The sequence below is a fragment of the Balaenoptera borealis genome, assembly GCF_965194805.1.
Source record: "Balaenoptera borealis genome assembly, chromosome: 11".
NCBI classification, from domain to species: domain Eukaryota; kingdom Metazoa; phylum Chordata; class Mammalia; order Artiodactyla; family Balaenopteridae; genus Balaenoptera; species Balaenoptera borealis.
This window is the reverse complement of record NC_138868.1, coordinates 89,180,654-89,201,417: the sequence shown is the minus strand read 5'-3', so window position 1 is coordinate 89,201,417 and position 20,764 is coordinate 89,180,654. Positions and strand designations below refer to the sequence as shown.

At 37.6% G+C, this 20,764-nt stretch overlaps 2 protein-coding genes across 3 annotated transcripts in view; one reads left to right on the top strand and one right to left on the bottom strand.

Annotated features, from left to right (window-relative positions):
* DLAT (dihydrolipoamide S-acetyltransferase) overlaps nt 1-12,365 on the top strand; it is a 23,554-nt gene extending 11,189 nt beyond the window's left edge. Inside the window, exons 8-14 of the mRNA XM_082343510.1 lie at nt 2,620-2,687; nt 3,897-3,989; nt 4,351-4,458; nt 5,027-5,142; nt 9,102-9,264; nt 10,257-10,393; nt 10,932-12,365. Of these exons, the coding sequence (XP_082199636.1) occupies nt 2,620-2,687; nt 3,897-3,989; nt 4,351-4,458; nt 5,027-5,142; nt 9,102-9,264; nt 10,257-10,393; nt 10,932-11,061 (815 nt within the window). The 3' untranslated portion in view covers nt 11,062-12,365. The remainder of the gene's footprint in view (nt 1-2,619; nt 2,688-3,896; nt 3,990-4,350; nt 4,459-5,026; nt 5,143-9,101; nt 9,265-10,256; nt 10,394-10,931) is intronic.
* On the bottom strand, nt 12,246-20,690 carry PIH1D2 (PIH1 domain containing 2). 2 transcript variants are annotated; one of them, XM_082343540.1, is made up of 6 exons: nt 20,564-20,690; nt 19,249-19,451; nt 18,507-18,630; nt 17,884-18,129; nt 16,840-17,105; nt 12,246-15,041 (listed from the first exon to the last, which is right to left on the bottom strand). In XM_082343540.1, exons 2-6 carry the CDS (start codon nt 19,423-19,425, stop codon nt 14,910-14,912), a joined length of 945 nt encoding a protein of 314 aa, XP_082199666.1. In that variant the 5' UTR covers nt 19,426-19,451; nt 20,564-20,690; the 3' UTR covers nt 12,246-14,909. The 2 variants fall into 2 exon arrangements, with proteins under 2 accessions (XP_082199666.1, XP_082199667.1); XM_082343541.1 differs by lacking the exon at nt 18,507-18,630 and having other exon boundaries at nt 17,884-18,082.
* Between the last annotated feature and the right edge of the window lie 74 nt (nt 20,691-20,764).

Sequence of the window (20,764 nt, the reverse complement as noted above, 5' to 3'; positions counted from 1 at the left end):
TTGTGCCTCTGAATTTATAGTACAGTCATTCAGCTAGGTGTGTACTTTTTTCCCCCGGCAATATTAAGCTACTCTGGTGCTGGCACTGAGAAGGCATATGTTTTAGAGTTTGACCAGGGAGTGATTATAACAGTGATCCATAGAGTGTCGGCTGGGTAAGGAGGACGTGAAGACAGGAGGCTGACAACATGATGAGAGCAGAGGAATTACTGGAATGGAAGAAATTTTGCATTAGGGGAAGTGAGTGGTCTGAAATAAGTGAGCTGAGAGGATCAGTGGTTGGTGTTTTATGACACCACCTTTGACACTTAATGTAATTTTTTTTCCACACCAGCAATCAATTCTCTACACCACGTGGGTATCCAACAATTCAAGCCTATTCTGACACTAACTCTCCAGAGTTAACATCAGACTCCACAGGTTTTTGTTTTTGTTTTTTTTTTAATTATTTATTTTTGGCTGCGTTGGGTCTTCGTTGCTGCGCGTGGGCTTTCTCTAGTTGTGGCGAGCGGGGGTTACTCTTCGTTGTGGTGCTCGGGCTGCTCATTGCGGTGGCTTCTCTTGTTGCGGAGCACGGGCTCTAGGCACGTGGGCTCAGTAGTTGTGGCTCGTGGGCTCTAGAGCGCAGGCTCAGTAGTTGTGGCACACGGGCTTAGTTGCTCTGCGGCATGTGGGATCTTCCCGGACCAGGGCTTGAACCCGTGTCCCCTGCACTGGCAGGCGGATTCTTAAGCACTGTGCCGCCAGGGAAGTTCCGAGACGCCACAGGTTTAAAGGCTCAGTCCCACAAGTCTGCCCCCACTTGAGATGCGAGTCCTGAGGATCACCCATACTTCTGACGCACTGGCTATAAACCAGGAATTCCCAAGACCCCCTCCTCGGGTTTGATAATTCACTAGAATGACGCTCAGAACTCAGGAAAGCACATTATTTACTATTGCCTGTTTATTATAAAGGATACAACTCAGAACAGTCAAATAGAAGAGATGCATAAGACAAAGTATGGGGAGTGGGGGTTGGCGCTGAGCTTCCGTGCCTCTCTGGGAGCACCACCGCCCTTGGCACATTAATGTGTTCACCAACCCGGAAGCTCTCCGAATCTTGTTGTTCAAGAGTTTTATTTTTATAGGGGTCAATTATTATTTTTATAGGCATCGTTGATTGTATCATCGGCCATTGGTTATTGAACTCAATCTCCAGTCCCCACCCCTACCCCTTTCCCCCAGGAACAGATTGCTTACCAAATTTGACCAAAATGTAATCATTTGGGGAGAAACTGTTCTGAAAGCCTAAACCCTGATGTTCAGAGTTTGATTTGTCTCAGAGCTACCCATATTATGGTTTATATTTCTTTGATGCAGAGCATTTTCTCATCACTGTCCCATTTTATCCTCACAGCATTCCCATGAGTAGGGGCTGGTATGATAATCTGTCCTACAGATGAGACTAAAGACCAGATGAGATTAAGTGACTACAGTCATCTGTCTAGTTTATGTTTGACAACAACCCTATGTTTTTCACTCCTAGTCTAGTGTTCTTCCCTTTATACCATATTGCTTTATGATGGTCTGTTGTGCCTTCTTAGGGAGAGAGACAAAAGAATTTCAAAGATTTCAGCTAACTCCTAATAGTCAGGAAATTCTTATAGGTGGATGAAGCTTAGTATAAGGCAGGTGGTACTGCAGTTTCCTCATCTTGAGGGGCTGCAGTGTCCAGATCAGCATTGATTGTAAGGGGAGGTTTTGGTTTCTGTCTTTTATAAGGAAGGGAATCTAATAGGCGTACTGCTGCCTCTGTTCTAGAGCTCCTGGTGAGGATAAACACAATCCTAGCCTACTCAGTTTTCATAATGAAGGAAAGGAGTTGGGACGAACCGCACACAACGAGAATCCTTTTAAAAGTCTGCCTTGGGGGAAGATGAATCAATTTGACCAAATATTTTCTAGAAGTGGGCCAGTGTAAAAGGTATTTTTAATAACTAAATTCTGAATCTCCTTAGAATTAAGGTTCAGGATTATCTACTTAGGTGTAATGTTAAACCTAAGAGGTTGTGCATGGGAGGAGGAAAGAAATTGAATGAAAGTAAAATTAAGCCTGTTGAGGGAACTTTGAAGATCTTTCTTCATGTGTAACTTGGCACCTTTTTCCTTCATAATCTCTAACACAAGCCAGTATAGCGCCTTGGCTACTGTGAGAAAGCTGTGAATAATGGAGACCACATATAGAATGAATGGTTCTAAAGATGAGATCATTGCATTTGAGAGTTATTCATGCTATTTCAGGGTAAAAACAATTGACTTGCCTGATTTGTCCAAAATAATTGTTATCATATCTGTCAACTCTGTAGCAAGGGAATTCTTTATGAGCATATGAATGTAGAACCCAAATGAGATCTATTCCAGGGTTTCAGAAAGGGTGTTTTGGAGCTAAAGGAGAGGAGGGCAACAAAAGGTGGTATTTTTAGGGAAAAGTTTAAGGGGCATGATTAAGGCAGTGGCCCCTTTCGAGGGTCTTTGGTAGAGAACCTCTAGGAACTTGCACTTCAGGATCACAGTGCTGATCTCCTTGAGGAATTAGCGGTACGCTCTCATGTGTGTGGTATTTCTGTGTCTCCTCCAGGGACGGGACCAGACGGCAGAATCATCAAGAAGGACGTCGACTCCTTTGTGCCTACTAAAGCTGCTCCTGTGAGTTATATTTTGCTTCTTAAATTTTGGTTGCAGTTTGTCCCTGCAGAGTGCTTTGTGCAGCCTGTTAGACCCTTGCATACATTATTTATGAGTGAAGTAGCTTAATCAGAACTGTGTTTTCTTTTGTCTAATTTCACTGGCTAGCAATATGTACATATGAATGTGCTGTTATTCATACACAAAAGCAAAGATGATATACTACATTGAAATCCACTCCAAGTTGTTTTTGGTTTTTTTTGAGTAGTGATACTAAATTTTTCCTAACTTGTCATCTTATTCAGGCCCTATTTTTTAAAGCATGCTTGCAAGTTGGTTGGCTAGCGTTTGAGTTTTATGTGGTTAGTTAGTCCACAGGGGGATTAAATCCACATAGCCAACTCCGTTTGATCAGTAAAGGCGCTAAAATAATCAACTATAAGTAAGGAAAATGATTTAGTTATTTAGATGTTTGCTTTAAAATAAAAGATTTGTCATTGTTTTTTAAAAAATAAATTTATTTATTTATCTATTTTTGGTTGTGTTGGGTCTTTGTTGCTGCGCGCAGGCTTTCTCTAGTTGTTGTGAGCAGGGGCTACTCTTCGTTGCGGTGCACGAGCTTCTCTTGCTGTGGCTTCTCTTGTTGCAGACCATGGGCTCTAGGGCATGCGGGCTCAGTAGTTGTGGCTCGTGGGCTCAGTAGTTGTGGCTCACGGGCTCTAGAGCGCAGGCTCAGTAGTTGTGGTGCACGGGCTTAGTTGCTCCACGGCATGTGGGATCTTCCCAGACCAGGGCTCGAACCCGTGTCCCCTGCACTGACAGGTCCCCTTAACCACTGTGCCACCAGGGAAGCCCCTGTCATTGTTTTTTCTTAACACTATTCAGGAAAATACATTACTTTCTTTGTATTTATCTCTTAATCTTTTCAATTTAGGAATGCTTTGATTGCTTTTCTTGAAGAAAGTTTTGTGAAAACAAAATTATTTTGATATAAACTAGTCATAGAAAAATGACATTTAAAACATGATTATGCGATTCTAAGTATGAAAATTAGAAACAAAACTCTTAAACAAGCACAGTCCAAATTGGAGTCCCTTTTGCTCCCTTGGGGTAGAAATAGCTGTTTTTCTATAAACCGTTTAATTTTCACTTTGCCACCTGTAAAAGAGTCACTAACAGTTGTTCACAGTTGCTTATGCTAAGACTAAGAACTTTTTTACCTCCTTCTAGACTCCAGCAGCTGCTGTGTCTCCCCCGAGTCCGGGAGTGGCGCCGGTTCCTACAGGTGTCTTCACAGATATCCCAATCAGCAACATTCGCCGAGTAAGAGTACTACCATAACATTTCGCCCCAAAGCTGTTGGGGGCATCTTTACTCTGATTGTTTAGTTGCATCCATAGTTTGAAACCCTAAGAAGAGACTTTTTTAAAATTGGGAACCTTAGGTGATTCATTTAATAGGTGTTTGGTTTGGCCAATAGAATTCTTGGGATACACAAACACTGTGTTCTGATTAAGTACTGTTGGAAGGGGCTAAGTGTGGTGCAGTCCTCCATCTTCCAGTTCTAATAATGCTTGAGGTAAGCATTACCAGGGAGCAGGGTAAAGGGGCAAACAGAGCCCTGAATGAGCTGAGGTCTCATTTCAACTCAAGATAATTGATTTTTGAATCTCTTTGATTTCAGGTTATTGCACAGCGGTTAATGCAATCTAAGCAAACCATACCTCATTATTACCTTTCTGTTGATGTAAATATGGGAGAAGTTTTGTTGGTACGGAAGGAACTTAATAAGGTAAAAGGTCTGGAAATTCCACCTTTATAAATTCTAAAAATCTTGTTTTCCCTCACTGAATATTTACATTTTGCCCATATATTGTATTTTGTTACAAATGCCAATTGGTAATGGAAAAATGGATGTCATCTTAATTTTAACTTACAGAGAATATCCTGGAGAATTTTCATTTTCTAACCCTTGATTAAAGCTTATGATTAAAGTCGACTTTGCCATGGATCCATTTTAGCCTAACATAGTCACTATGATCCTATGAGACTACTGGAGTCTCTTCTGGTAGATAAGAAACAGTGTGTTTACTTTGTGTTTATAGTTAAGTACCAAGCACCTACTTAGTGTTTAGTTACTTAGTAACTTATGGGATGCAGCTAAAGCAGTGCTTAGCAGGAAACGTACAGGTGTAATGGTCTACATTAAAATAGATGAAAAAAAACAACTTTTGGTTTCTTTTCATCTTTTCCACTTTAGGACATCTGTATATCCACCCCCTCCCACCTTCTCAAGATTATATAGTTTCAGTCTTTGAGAAGAGAATTTAAGAAACTACAATGGTTTCTTGTCTTTGCAGATGTTAGAAGGGAGAAGCAAAATTTCTGTCAATGACTTCATTATAAAAGCTTCAGCTTTGTCATGTTTAAAAGTTCCTGAAGCAAATTCTTCTTGGCTGGACACAGTTATAAGACAGTAAGTATAACACTTCTGGGGAAGGTATATATATAATCTCCATCAGCAGTTTTTTGTGTGCTGTCTCATGTATAGCTTGGAGTATTAGGGAGTAAGGAGAAGCAGAATATAGAGGGGGAGATGACTTCCACAGGCAAGACAATTTGAAAACAACCTAAAGCTATTTCTGAGATCATGAATTTAGTTAGTAAAGACTACAGGTTCTTTGTATGAGTTCAGGAAAGGGAGATAAGTGTACAGATATGTATAATTAAGTTGATAATGACTCTCACAAAGCAGGATTGAAATGGTTTTGTTCACCAATGAGTTCTGCTAAACTTTAGTGGGGGCAAAATTGAAAACAAAACCAAAAAAACAGTATTTGTTAATATTATGGTAGCATGTGACTGGCATGGTGCTCTTGGTGTCTTTCACATGTTGTCTCATTTAATCCTCATGACCACGTTATGAGTTAGGTGGTTTTACACACATTTTCTAGATGAAGGAACTGAGGCTCAGTAAGTCGAGTTACTCCCTGGGTTAATATGTTAGTAAAGTAGCAGAACTGTGGTTGGAACCAGGATTCTGACTCAGCCTAGGTTTTTTCTACTATGTAGATGCTTTTATATTATTAATTTATTTTTTTTACAATAATAGTATGTACATTAGAATATTAATTCATGGCTTACAGTGACCTGCTCAACCTTTAATCTGAGGTCCACTCCCAAGAGGCAAACACAGCCTTTAAACTGTTATTTCTTTTGGTATTTACTTTCCTATTTCTAAACAACATTTTTCTGTTGCCTTTCATAAATTTTTCATTTCATTTACTTTATCAACTGACTTCCTATTAAAGAAGGTTAAGATTTAGCTTTGTTCTACCCTCTCTACAAACACACACACACACACACCCATCATCCTACCAAATTGATTGTAGCACAAATTTTGGACAAATCAGTATTCAGTGTTAATATCTTTATGACTATGAAAAATTGTTTATGACTAAGGAAGTATAGTATACCATGAATACCAACCTGATTTTAATGATTGCCTAAGATGGGCTAATTTTTAAATTACTCATCATGAAATCTTTCTGAAACTCCCCAAGAGAACTCTAAACGTGTTTCACAAGACTGAAAAGTGGTTTACTGATTCTAATTTTTTCCTTGGTCACCCCACTCTTAGAGAACATCTGAGGGTCTTACTATTTTTCAGAGACTGTATTAGCTTTCTAGAGCTGCCATGACAAATTACCACAAAATTTGTGGCTTAACAAAAATTTATTCTTTCCTAGTTCTGAAGGTCAGAAGTGTGAAATCAAGGTGTCGGCAGGACTGTGCTCCCTCCACAGGCTCTTGGGTGGACTCTTGCTTGCTTTCTCCAGTTCTGGAGGCTCCAGGCATACCTTGGCTTATGGCTGCACAGCTCCAACTTCACATGGCCTTCATGTGTCCATGTCTTCTCTCTGTCTCTTACAAGGACACTTGGCATTGGATTTAGGGCCCACCCAGATAATCTAGGGTGATCTCATCTCAAGAGCCTAATTACATCTGCAAAGACCTTTTTACTAAATAAGGTCACATTAATAGATTCTGGGATTAAGACATAGACATATCTTTTAGAGCACGGTTATGAACATTTGAGGACAATTCTTTGTGTGGACATATGTTTTCATTTCTCTTGGGTAGACTCCTTGGAGTGGAATTGCTGGGTCATAGGGTAAATTTATGTTTAATCTTTTAGGACTATCTGAAGGAAACACTACTTAGATGAAAGGATGGACATTGCAGGGCAAGTTCTATGAATTATTTATTAATCCTTACCAAATGCCCTTCAATTTGTTCATACAGCTATTCAACAGATATTTATTGAACATATACTGTTTGCTGGATTTAGTGGTGAACAAGATAGGAAACACCATCCCTACTCTCTTAGGAGGAAGATTATTGAACAAATAATATTGTAATAACAGGATAATTTAATTAAGAAAGCAGTGTTTGCTGTGTGATACCTTGGCCAGAGCCCAGCTACGGTAGTTGCTAAGCGTCACACACTGTATTATTAGAGCAGGTCCCTGTGTTTGCAAGTGACAAAAGCCTGCTGCCTCTGGTCAGCTTGGGCACACTGCGGGGTATGGTCCCCATAATCTCCAAAGAGCTGGAGTTCTTCCTTCATGTGAAGTTTTAACTTTTTCTTTTTTTTTTTAATTGAATTATAGTTGATTTACAATATTATATTAGTTTTAGGTGTATGGCATAGTGATTCAGTATTTTTGCAGATTATACTCCATTATAATTTATTATAAGATAATGGCTATAATTCCCTGTGCTATACAATATATCTTTGTTGATTATCTATTTTATACATGGTAGTTTGTATCTGTTAATGCCGTACCCCTAATTTGTCACTCCCCCCTTCCCTCTATCCTTTGGTAACCACTAGTTTGTTTTCTGTATCTGTGAGTTTGTTTCTGTTTTGCATGTGCATCCATTTGTATTATTTTTTACATTCCGCATATAAGATACACAGTATTTGTCTTTCTTTGATTTATTTCACTAAGCATAATATTCTCTAGGTCTGTCCACATGGCTGCAGATGGCAGAATTTCATTCTTTTTTATGGCTGAGTAATATTCATGTGTGTGTGTGGGCACTTGGGTTGCTTCCATGTCTTTTTTTTTTTTTTTGGCCACGCATGTAGGATCTTCCCCAACCAGGGATCCACCCCGAGCCCCCTGCAGTGGAAGCTCGGAGTCTTAACCACTGGACTCCTAGGGAAGTCCCTTCTTCCATGTCTTTAAATTAGTATGTTCGTTTTTTCCGGATATATTCCCAGGATTGGAATTGCTGGATCATATAGTAGTTCTATTTTTAGTTTTCTAAGGAACTTCCATACTCTTTTTCCACAGTGGTTGCACCAATTTGTTGATACGTTCTCACCAACAGTATACAAGGGTTCCCTTTTCTCCATATCCTCACCAACATTTGTTAACTTTTTCTTTCTTGCAGATCACTTTAGCAGGGGCCATTACACAGACAACCCCTAAGGAGACTCTGATACAATTCAGGGGTTTGGGAACTTGGTTGTGGAGGGGGAAAGTCATTCTTTTCTACTAACCTTTAACTGAAATTTAGCATTTCCTCCCATTATAAATATAAAGAACAAATCAAAGAGGTATTAATAGTACTTGTGCTGATGACCAAATAAAAATCAAGTTATTTTCATATCACATTGTAGTTATTGCGGATATCTTAAAATATATTTTTTTCTTATCACTACTTCAAAAGTATAGCCATAATTAGACCTGCTGCAAGATTATTGAGTTAATACAGAAGCGCATATATCACAATTTTGTTTTTTGAATAGTTTGATAACTGAATTTCAATATAGTTTGTTTTGGGGGAAGTTTTTCTGGTAATTTGAGTATTTTGTTTTCTGTGTTTAAAAAATATATTCTGAGAAGGGACCCAAATGCAAATGCGCCCCATGGCGTAGAAAGGATTAGGAATCCTACTTTTATGTTTTGGGACAACACCACCACCCTACCACATGAGTACTTCTCTTTCTCCCACCATGCAGTCCTTACCCTTCACTCTTCCGTGCGTCTGCTCAAGCTCTGCTTGCAGACTCAGCTCCAGCCAATCCATTTCGTTTCAAAATCTAAGGAGTTCTTTTTAATTCTCACTGGATGCTGAACCTTTTTTTCCCCACCTGTACCCAGGGTGTTAGTCAAGGCAGATGAGGGGTAGTTAGCGAGTACGTGTGAAACCAACCTACTGACACATCTCTCATTCATTTTTTAAAAGTGCAGGTCTAAGAGAGGCCACAGCAAAATTTAAAAACCAGGAAAGAGCTCTCCCTGGCTGAAAAGTAGCACAAACTGAAGTAAATACCACTATTCTAGGGTAACCTAAAACAAACTCTTAATTAAACATTGTTGATGATTATTGAGGTTTACTTTTCTTTTTCTTTTTAAATAGAAATCACGTTGTTGATATCAGTGTTGCAGTCAGTACCCCTGCAGGACTCATCACACCTATTGTATTTAATGCACACATAAAAGGACTGGAAACCATTGCTAATGATGTTGTTTCTTTAGCAACCAAAGCACGAGAGGGTAAACTACAGCCACATGAGTTCCAGGTAAGGTATTAATTATTTATCTTCTGAATGTTATGATGTTATTTTAATGAATTATGTTATCTTAAAATTTGGCATTATGTTTCTATTGCATCTTCCACCTTTTGATTCTGCCTTGTGTTCTCACTGACACAAGGTCTTGAAAATAAAGAATTGAGTAACCTATCAAAAGCTGAAAATAACCCATTTTCAAGTAGTGTGCAAAAGCCACACAACTGACTTTTGTTCATATTGCTATAGTTGTATGTTTTCAGTAAAGTGTATTCCATTCATTCCTTTTTTCCTTTCAGCTTTATTTATGTATAATTAGCAAATAGGAATTGTAATATTTAAGGTGTACAACTTGATGTTTTGATATATGTATACACTGTGAAGTGATCATGACAAGCTAATTAACATATCCATCACCTCATATATTTACCATTTTCCTTTTTTTTTTCATGGTAGTTGAATCCTTTTTCTAAATTCATTTTATTGAAGTATAGTTGATTTACAGTGTTAATTTCTACTGTACAGCAGAGTGATTCAGTTATACATGTATATATATTCTTTTTCATATTCTTTTCCATTATGGTTTATCACAGGATATTGAATATAGTTCCCTGTGCCATACAGTAGGACCTTGTTGTTTATCCATTCTATATATAATAGTTTGCATCTACTAATCCCAAACTCCCAATCCATCCCTCCCCCACCCTCTCTCCCCGCTTGACAACCACAAGTCTGTTCTCCCTGTCTGTGAGTCTTGTTTATGTTTCGTATAGAAGTTCATTTGTGTCATAATTTAGATTCCGCATATAAGTGATATCATATGGTATTTGTCTTTCTCTAACTTACTTCACTTGGTATGATAATCTCTAGGTCCAATCCATGTTGCTGAGAGTCCTTAAAGTAAAATATTATCTTAAGGTCTTTTCACAAAACATTTGTCATTTTTTTCTAATTTATGCTGACAAGCAGTTACCATGATCTGTTTTTAATCTTTTTTTCTTTAGGGTGGCACTTTTACGATCTCAAATTTAGGAATGTTTGGAATTAAGAACTTTTCTGCTATTATTAACCCACCTCAAGCATGTATTTTGGCAATTGGTGCTTCAGAGGATAGACTGGTTCCAGCAGATAATGAAAAAGGGTAAGTGCCAAAATGGAGAGGGAGTTGTAAACTCACTTTCATTACAATATACCTGTTTTTGAGTCTCAGTTTTTATAATTATTGGCATGGCATATTGGAGCTTCAGGCAACAACTCTTCTTATTTTACTGTTTGAGATGGGAAGTCTTGTTAACTCTAGGTCAGGGGTCAGCATACTTTTTTCTTAGAGAGCCAGTTAGTAAATTATTTTATGCTTTCTGGGTCATACGGTGGCTATTGCAAATACTCTGCCATTGTGGTGTAAAAGCAGGCATAGGCAATACATAAATGTATTCCAGTAAACCTGTGGGATTTGGTCTGAGGGCTGTTGTTTGCGGACCTGTATCCTCTAGATGGCTGTTTGGTCTGTTTCTTCAAACTGTTAATTTGAGCTAGAGGTGTACAGCCCATGAAGAATAGGTGGAAAATAATGTTACCTGGTTGGGATTATAAGTTAGGTGTTGGCATTTGGGCTGGTTACTAGCTAAAATCTAGTGATTGCTTTCAGAAATCCTAATAATGTTTTTATCTTTTTCTAGATTTGATGTGGCTAGCATGATGTCTGTTACACTCAGTTGTGATCATCGGGTTGTGGATGGAGCAGTTGGAGCCCAGTGGCTTGCTGAGTTTAGAAAGTACCTTGAAAAACCTATCACCATGTTGTTATAGTTAACCCAAGAATTTCTAGACTTTCCCAGGTCACACTGGTTCATTCTTACCAAGATACAAACACGTTATTAAACGGTGGTTCTCTTTTTATTTTAAGGTTAACCAGTTACTTTTGAGTCTGTCCAGATAAGTTATTTGTAATGGGCATTACTGAATTTTTTAAAATGCCAATTACATCCAGATATTGTGCACATTTAATCAATACCAAATTTTAAGCTGTGTACTCCTAGTCAAGGGGCATGTGGCTTAGCCCTTTGGTGATAAGGACTTCCACTGGGAAATGTAGAGGTAGAATTGTGGTTCCCTATTGAGACAGGCACATAAAAGTAACCTTGATGAGATCTTGAGGTTTTGAAATTTAATTACCTCAAATGTTTTGTTTAGATTTGAGAAAAAGAGAAGAAGTCGGGAAAATTAGTTCTCTTGGAGAAAGGGTTTGAATTGAAGCTTGATTTTGGAACATAAACCTAATTTAAAATTTTCTGTTACGTAATCTCGGTTTATCATGGATGGGAAGCATAGAGAACTTCAAGGAAAATAAGTGAAATTTTAAAAGTCAACATTTTCTTGGAACTGTTCAACCAGCTGTTCTTTGTTTATTTTTCTATGAATTCAGAAATGGTTGTTTTCCCCTCTTGAGATGAAGATATAAATATGAGCCAGCTACTTGGTATAAGTGAGAATTTGTGTGGGTATCTATTTAAACAATTTAAATGTGTCATTCTGAGAGCAGAATTCTATAATTACCTCCAAATAAAAGAATATGCTTATAGAATTTAGCAGAGTGAAGTTGTGAAAGTAGAATTTTTCCTCCAAAATTAACTGGTGGTTACTTGCAAATGAACTTAATTACCAGGATTTATTACTTAAATAACTTTGAAACACTATATCAAGTAACTGTGGAATTAAGTGTGCATATGTAAACTATGTTTCCTAGTGAGATATGTGCCAAAGTCCATTTGTCACCAGGTTCTGTCTGAAAAGAAGAGGGGAGAGATACTCTGGTGAACAGTTTGGAGTGATAAAAGATGATGACCAAAACGAAGTGGTTAGTTCTACTTGGATAAAGTGAAAAAATGTTAAATGTGTACAAGAAAAGCGTTCTGTGTTTTTCCACCCCAGTGTTGTCTCGTGTAAAATAAGAAAGCCCTAAAATCCTATCGGAGAGAAAAAAATTATTTAGGTTGTTTGCTACCTTATCAGCCTAAATATTTTTTTCCCATTTTGTTACGATTTGCCTTTCTTTGGGGGGGGTGGATGGTGGTGATATTCAGGATAATAAAAATGAATTAGAAACATCACAATTCTAGACTTTCTATTGAATTGATGTGTTTTAATAAATATTTGGAATTGTAATATGTGGAGCTGTTCCCTGAAATTTAGGTCTTTCAATGTTGAATCTATTTCTAAATGTTCATTATTTCATGGTGCACAAGTGACACTCCATATATTCCAGAAATATTTTCCTTGCTGTATTATTATGAAAACAATTCAATACATTAATCTGATTTTTCAGTAATTAGTAATTTTAGCTTTAACTGAAGATTATGCAGAAGGAACAAACTTATGACAAGGGACCATCACCAGTATGAGCCATATCTGGTTCAAATACATGAAACTTCAAAGATAACTCATTCTTTGCTAATGTTTATGGCTCTATTGTTCCCTTGAGAGAAAAATAAAAAGTTGCATTCTAATAAAAATTGTTCTTGAGTTAAAAATTAATCTGAGCTATAATCTAAATCTGGATTCAGTCTATTTTTCTTACCAGAACTGAACGAACAAAAGTTAGAAATAGTGCTTTGGTTCAAATTAGATTGTTTAAAAATGAAACTATATGTTTTCAATGTGTCTGGTCTAATATTTTTGATCTGTGGGTAATTATTTTTCACATTAGATTATTTAAGACCAGGAACAGCTGTGTACATGGTAAGCTCTTAATACAGATATATTTTGAGTTTACAGAATTGGTAAAATAAGGACTGAGTTTAGGAGCATATAATCTAATGCTTTAGGCTCAAGGAGCTCTCTTGTTGGGGGGGTGGCACATAGCAAGATGGAAGTGTGGTCTGGCTCTGTTAGGTACTTTACTCCATTCCTGAGGTTTGTGAGTGAAGTTAAAATATCCCAAGGCATGGTCTACAAGAGGAGTTGACCAGTGCGAGAGATAATAGGAATGTGCTGTAAAGAATACTCATCACCCAGTAATGCGTGAACTCTGGAATACATGGGAAAATAATCACTGCTGATTACTGACCTCTAACGCCAAGTTTATAGAAAAATCTGGTACCTAAATCAAGGCTAATTCATGTCCATCTCAAAGTTTTCAGTTTTGAAGAAGAAAAATCTTGGTAAGATTCAAATTTAAACTACTCCACAGTTCATTATTAGTTAATGCTCTTCCTGGACAAAGTTTTGCTTTTTGTAGGGAGGGGGAGGTGGAGATGTTAGAATATAAGTGAAAGTATTTTGGAAAATAACTAGGATATAAATTTAACATTTTAACATTAAGCATGTCAGATCTTGTACTCATTTTATTAATAAGTACCCAATTACATAGCTGCTGACATAAGTAACACCTAAGTGCGAGAGTGCAAGAGTAGAGTCAGCCAGTTCTATATAGTTAGGTATGGGAGTTTATAGGAAATAAGTTTCCACAGTGATTTTGTAGAAGCAAAGATAAGGTCAAAGCATTCCAAGTTTTTTTGAGGGATAAGGAGAATATAATAGGTTTGTTAATTTTAGGACATCATATAGTTCTAGAAAACTTTCAGACAATAAAGTACCCTATTGCTAGAAAAATTCAAGTCCAGGCCAGGTTTAAGAAAATTATATTTGTTTTTAATTGTCACATTTCAATTATTTCTATTACACATACATTAGTTTCTAAAGTTAAAAAGTTTTAAAGTTAATGAGAACTTTATTTAAAGACCTTATGTTGAATTAGAAACTAATAATTACAAGGAAGTTGTTTTATATCTAGAAAAGACAAGAGATGTTTAAAGTTTGATGTGAATGTTCCTTACTTAGGATATAAATTGGAAAGTTGATACTTTTGTACTGAACAATGAACTGACAGGAATGGGAGTTTAAAAAGTACATCACTTCTGTATTTTAAAAATTATTTTCTTAGGAGAAAGGCACTGGTCCCAAAGTCAGCTCCTTTTTCTTAAATTAGAGTTGGATGTATTTTGTGTCTTATGTGTAATAACATCCAATTACTGTTACTGCATCGTTGTATCTAATCCACAGACAAGTCCATATCTGATATTAAAAGGTAAGTAGGCTTGGGTGGCTTGGACTCCTGCCAGAGCTGTTTTATAGAAGTACAGAGGTTAATAGAAGCAAAGGTTTGCATACTATTACATTGGCCCTACATCTTTATAGCTGGAGGAAACTGTCACTGCTAAGGCACATCTTGGTAATAAAAAACTTCTTTCACAGTGTGGGATTTATTCCTGATGCAAAAATTTGAGACAAAAATTGTTTTTCAACTGGTAAAGCAAGAATTCTCACGTATTACTGAATACTTGGAGACAAACAGACTTTTCCCAAATGATATTTAAGTTACTTAACACCATTACAAATATCTTTGAAATAAGTATATCATGGCAGTACTGTTTTCAGTAGTTTCTGCTTGATGCTAAGTTAACTTGAGAAGGAGAAAGAATTAAAGCAAAACAAAACAAAAGAAAACGGCTGATGAGAAAATCTCATTCCATCAAAAGGAACTCTTAGAAAATAAAACTAGTGTTTAAGATAAACCTCTTCATCCATAATGAAGGCCCTCTAATTCACATGACTTTATCACTGAAAACCAAAAACTCCAAATACACGATGCTCTTAACTTACACCAATGGCATTGTGACAATTAATGTAGCTTTCTCTTTGATAAATTTTGCTGTAGTCAATTCAGTATCCACAGATTCTGGAAGATTCAGATGTAATCTGTACTCAGAAACCTCGATCAATAAGTCATCCTAAGAATAATAAACCAAGAGAAATTTTTAACGATGAAAATAGAAAAATATTTCCTGGTTAAAATTTGTGTTGTTTATTGTTCCCAGTTATTCACTCCTTTCGCATAAGAAGAGGATCCCACTTACAAGCAATAAAGTTGCTGTTGTAAATCCCTGAGATTTTGAGGTTGTTATTGCTGCTCAGTACATCAAAAGTTAACTGATAAAGTACCAGAAGATGGGTGTTGCCATCCTAAATTATGTGGCATTGACTTGGGGGCTGACCAGCAAACAGCAAGGAAACTTAATGGTGACAAAGCCCTTTTCACAATAATTTGGAAGACATAATGTACCTGGTTAATTTGTGGCTTTAGGTACAGAAGTGGGAAAATAGAATGTTATTTGCACGCATTGGTTCTATTGGCCACATTTAACAAGGAACTACAAAAAGATGAGCTTAGAAAAGAATTTCTCAGTTTGCAAGGGAAAATACAGAATTGAAAGGGACTATACAGAGCCCAGAAATTCTAAGACGTGAGGAATGAAAAATGGAACTAATTTTTATTTTCAACCAGTAAACAATAAAGTTGAGAAATTATTTCTTTATCAACAAAGGCTGATTAAAGCTGCCTAGAGGCAAATACTAAATCATAAGTCTTTATACCCTTTGCTAAAACCTCTAACTGGATTAAGATGGACCTCATTAAATCCTTACATTTGGCCCAGGTGACAGCAATTAAGTCAAAAGAGGCTATTGAAAAATGAACATGTCTAAAAAAGAATTGAGAGGTGTAGCACTGACTGGAATCAAAGAAAGTGCTACCAGTCTGGACTAAAACTAATTTAAAATAATCTTTCGACCCCAACATTCCATGGGCAGCCAACAGGCTGAGTAAGCCGCTCAGCACCTAAGGACAGCATATTCTTCAACGCTCTTTTCAGATGTGGCTAAGGTAGATTATGAAAAAGGAAAAACGTCCCAAAGAACGGAGCTGAAAGTCATGGAAAACAATGGAACTAGGAGGCTAGGTAATCAAGGAACCTTGTCAAGGGACCTAAGCACGAACATCCTGTACCTCCAGGAAAGGGACCCTCGCAATATCTGCCTACCAGGATTTCAGAATTGCCGTGCATCAGCAACTACCGTGTGCCTCATATTTTTTCCAGTTTCTGAATTGAGACTGTTAATTGTGATAATCCTCTCCCCATTCCACATTGTATGGTGCACGGGGTTACGGGAATAGATAACTTGTCTTTGCAGTTCAGGCAAACTTTGTCTAACACAGATTATGATGGCAAAATCCTGGACTTTGGAGCCTGATACTGGGATTGGATGTGTCGTTCTGGGGAAAGAAGCAAATATTTGTGACCAAGAGGGTGGACTGTGGTAGGCTGTAGAATTGTTACTCTTCTTTTACAAGAGGATTATACGTCCTTGCCATGTAACTTCCAGTGACTACCTGTGAGAAGAATGTGATTCCCAGCCCTGTTGATGTAGGACTTGGCCTTGTGACTTACTCTGATCAGTACAGTGTGAGTAAAAGTAATATATTCCATATCTGAGAGGAAGTTTTAGGATCTCTTGCATGGTTTGGCCATTTCGATTTTTCCCTCTTCCATGAGAATGACTTACCTAAATTGGGAATTGTTTCTTCCCCTGTATCTTAAAATGTGCAGCACTCGTGGAGCAAAGCTGGCTGAGCTGACATGTAACCTGAGCAAATTATTGTCAGCCACTGAGATTATGGAGTTTGTTACTAAAGCATAATATAGTGAATATTGACTGATACAAATGTACAGTATTATCTATTCAACTTACCTCAGAAACACTAAGGTCACAGAGAGATACTGAATTAATACCAGGTAGTTCAACTTTTAATTCAATTTTCAGAGGTCTCTCATTCTGATCTGCCACAATTTTTAATTCATAGGCTGGTCTCTTCATCTCCACTTCAATCTCTGTACTAGAAATCTCTTCTATCAGACACCTTGTTTTATTTGAAACTTCGTCTTTTGGCAGTAAAAGTTGAGGAAACTGATCTGAATTGCTCACAGTACTGCTTCTTATCTGTTCAAGGGTTAGTTCTTTATGAAAAAAAAAAAGATGAAATCACAAAATCAATGAACAACATCAAGTACTATCAGGCGATGAACTGTAATAGATGTAGCGTTAGCCAAGATGGCAGATAAAGCTGCAGCTAAATCGGTTTGGGAAATCTTAAAAGACTCTTAAACCAAAGAATCTGGTTTAAAAGTTTGCAGGATTTAAACATCTTTAAGGACATGCTAATTTTTAAAAAAAATTTTATTGAAGTATAGTTGATTTACAATGTCGTGTTTAATTTCTGCTGTACAGCAGTGACTCAGTTATACATATATATAATTTTTCATATTCTGTTCCATTATGGTTTATCACAGGATATTGAATATAGTTCACTGTGCCATACAGTAGGACCTTGTTGTTTATCCATCCTATATATAATAGTTTGCATCTGCTAATCCCAAACTCCCAATCCATCTCTCCCTGTCCCCCCTCCCCCTTGGCAACCGCAAGTCTGTTCTTTATATCTATGAGTCTGTTTTTGTTTCGTAGATATGTTCATTTGTGTTATATTTTAGATTACACATATAAGTGATATCATATGGTATTTGTCTTTCTCCTTCTGACTTACTTCGCCTTGTATGATAATCTCTAGGTCCATCCATGTTAGGACATGTCAATATTTCTAATATCTAACATTTATTTTTTTCTATCTTAAATTTCTCATCTTTTGCAATTGAGACTTCTAATCTGCAAAATGTACATCAGAGGCAAAAAAACATTTTAAATCAGTTTAATTTTCCATTACATTCATTAACTTACCCTTTCTCATTTTCTCTCTTAAATCTGTGGGATCAGTTTGGTTTCCCATCAGATTTTGTTTCATTCTGTGAACACTTCCTTTTATTCTAAATTTGGTAACATGGTAAGAGTTTGAGAGAGTGAATTGGAGTTTTTCCTCAATGCATTTCATGGCCATCTGTATTAGTTGATCTTTTTTCACTTGGTCTTTTTCTGCTGCCTGGAGAACATCAGGATGGTAGGCAACATCAATGACTGTGTAAACATCTGTGTGTGTAATTCAGAGGGTGTGAAATGAAAATGATTTGTTTCACTAATGATATCATCAGGTAATATATTAAGCCATATCCTGATAAAGCTGGAAAAGTATAAATTCCATTCCTATATTTTCAGAGACAATCACAATGGTGCTATATACACAAAATTCCAATTAGAGCATTTCTTGACATTTTATATGGGTTAAAAATAGCTCATATTATTAGAAAAGTAAACAGTATTCAATTTTCATAAAGGTATACTTATCAGCCATTAAGTATATTATGACCAAATAAAATATGTAATGCCTTTTACCAAGGAAAATCTGGTTCTTGCTTATTTCCCCCAAAATTTTTAAAATGTGCTTTCTCTCCCATCATTCTATGTACCTGATGTCTCAGACATATCTTCTGGTCTGCCAACACTTAGAGGTACTGGATGAGTGGCTGACTGGGGAGCTGGGATCCTTTTCCACTGACATAGGTTGATAAAAAGTATTTTTTCTTTTGGTTTCTAGAAAGCAAATAATTTTGCATATCTCAAAACCTAGTTTTTTAATTTTTAAATAATATCCTAAAGGTAACTCATCACAGAATTTGAAGAGTGAGAACTTTAGGCTCCAAATAAGTCATTCCATGGATTTAAACTGCGTTTGAAAAACTGTAAGAAATTACTGTTACCTGATTTCCCTAAAGCTGCTGGCTTTTCATTAAGCATCCAGTTGCTGCTCCCACAGGAAGTGGGAGGAGGGTGGGGGAATTGATCTAAGCTATTCCAGGTGAATTTGACCCTATTTCACCACTTCCTTTCCTCCCCAATCAAATAAGTTTTCTTTATTTGGAAAATCTCCAACTCTATTATTCTCCTTTAAATAATTACGTTACTTTTAATTTTCATCCTCGCAGAAAAATGTCTCATTTTGAGATCTCCAAAATGTATCAAATATGAAATTCCCATTCTTACTCCTTCAACACAATCTTCCACACTACGTTTAATTTTCCACTCAGAGTGGCAGTTTCCCTCAAGTGTTCTTGTGTTAAAGTAGTAATAGCTAAGGGTAAGCCATTCTCTGGTTATTCCAGGACCATTTCATTCAGGACTTCCCTTTCCCTGGGCACCAACTCTACATACCAGGATCCTGGTTTGTAGACAGAGCTGTGGTTCTGGGGCAGCACAGAGCTGTTTCCCCTCTTTCAGCTGCTGTTGAATGAACTTCTCATAGCTCTCAGGGTTACTTTCAGCCAGATCATCTAGGAGGTTCCAGAATTGAGTAACTTGGGTGAGCAGACCCTTCGAGGATGACTCCATGATCGAGATGAATAGGCCTCTTAAGTCTGTGGAAAGACATGACTTAAGGAAGGAAAAAAGTCTATTGATTCACTTCTTCTTTTGGGGGAGGAGGAACAGTTCAGGAACTGTTTTGTTGAAGTTAGCAGCTATCCTTAACCCCTGTGTGTAAAAGATTGTGGATCAGCACCACTTTATCTTTTCCTTATTCTCTAATTATCTAATACCTTTTCCTACATTCTCAAGATGTTCTCTCAGATAATAAGGCCTTACCTCTGCCTAGATCCTCACAAGCCCTGAGAGGACAGAACAGTCATTTAAAGTCTGTATTTCCTGGGATTTTCTTGTTCCAACACCCGGGTATTGGCTGACTGGGGCCTATCCAGTTCCTGATTTTGTGTGGGTCGAGGGCCACATGAGACTTCCTCAATCCTCAGCATAGTTTAGGAGTTAAAAGCATGGACTCTGCAGCCAGAATGCCTAGATTCCAGTCTTAGCTCTATCACTTACTAGCTGTGTGATCTTGAGAAATTAATTTACATATGTGCCTCAGTTTATTCTCCTCGAAATGAAGACGATAATACCTATCTCATAGGGTTATCGTGAGGATTAAGTAAGGTAATAGAGAGAGGCTGGAACACTTGGTAAGCATTCTATGAGAATAATAATATTCTACCACTTGAATAACCGCCCTCCCTCAATGAAGAAGTGTCCCACAGCATCCACAGACTGAGGAAAAGAGAAGGTTTGGGGCTTCCCTGGTGGCACAGTGGTTGAGAATCTGCCTGCTAATGCAGGGGACACGGGTTCGAGCCCTGGTCTGGGAAGATCCCACATTTCACGGAGCAACTAGGCCCGTGAGCCACAAATACTGAGCCTGCGCGTCTGGAGCCTGTGCTCCGCAACAAGAGAGGCCGCGATAGTGAGAGGCCCGCGCACCGCGATGAAGAGTGGCCCCCGCTCGCCGCAACTAGAGAAAGCCCTCGCACAGAAACGAAGACCCAACACAGCCAAAAAAATAATAATAATAAATAAAATAATAATTAAAGGTGCTAATAATTTAAAAAAAAAAAGAGAGAAGGTTTGGGTTCTCCAAATACTACATTAGGGTTGGCCAAATGAGAAATTTAATCCTCTTTCCAGAGGTCGGCGAACCCACCTCTTCTCTCGGTTTCTTGACAAACCGCGACGCCTGTTACCAGGGTAACCAGACTGGTACAACATCTAATTGAGTCCGGAAAGCTCCAGGAAGAAAGGTCTTTTTACATCCAGTTCCGGAATCTTCTTCTGGTGCTGGGCTTGCTTTTCGGCTGAGCCCGACCCACTTCTTTTCCAGGAAGGCGCCCGCCTCCCTTTCTAC

Coding starts and splice junctions, on each gene's coding strand:
- PIH1D2 (XM_082343540.1), bottom strand. CDS start 19,425: ATGGAGTCATCCTCGAAGGGTCTGCTCACCCAAGTTACTCAATTCTGG. Junction 18,631..19,248: donor GTCTACAAACCAGGATCCTG/GTATGTAGAGTT, acceptor TTTGCTTTCTAG/AAACCAAAAGAAAAAATACT. Junction 18,130..18,506: donor AGATATGTCTGAGACATCAG/GTACATAGAATG, acceptor TTACACACACAG/ATGTTTACACAGTCATTGAT.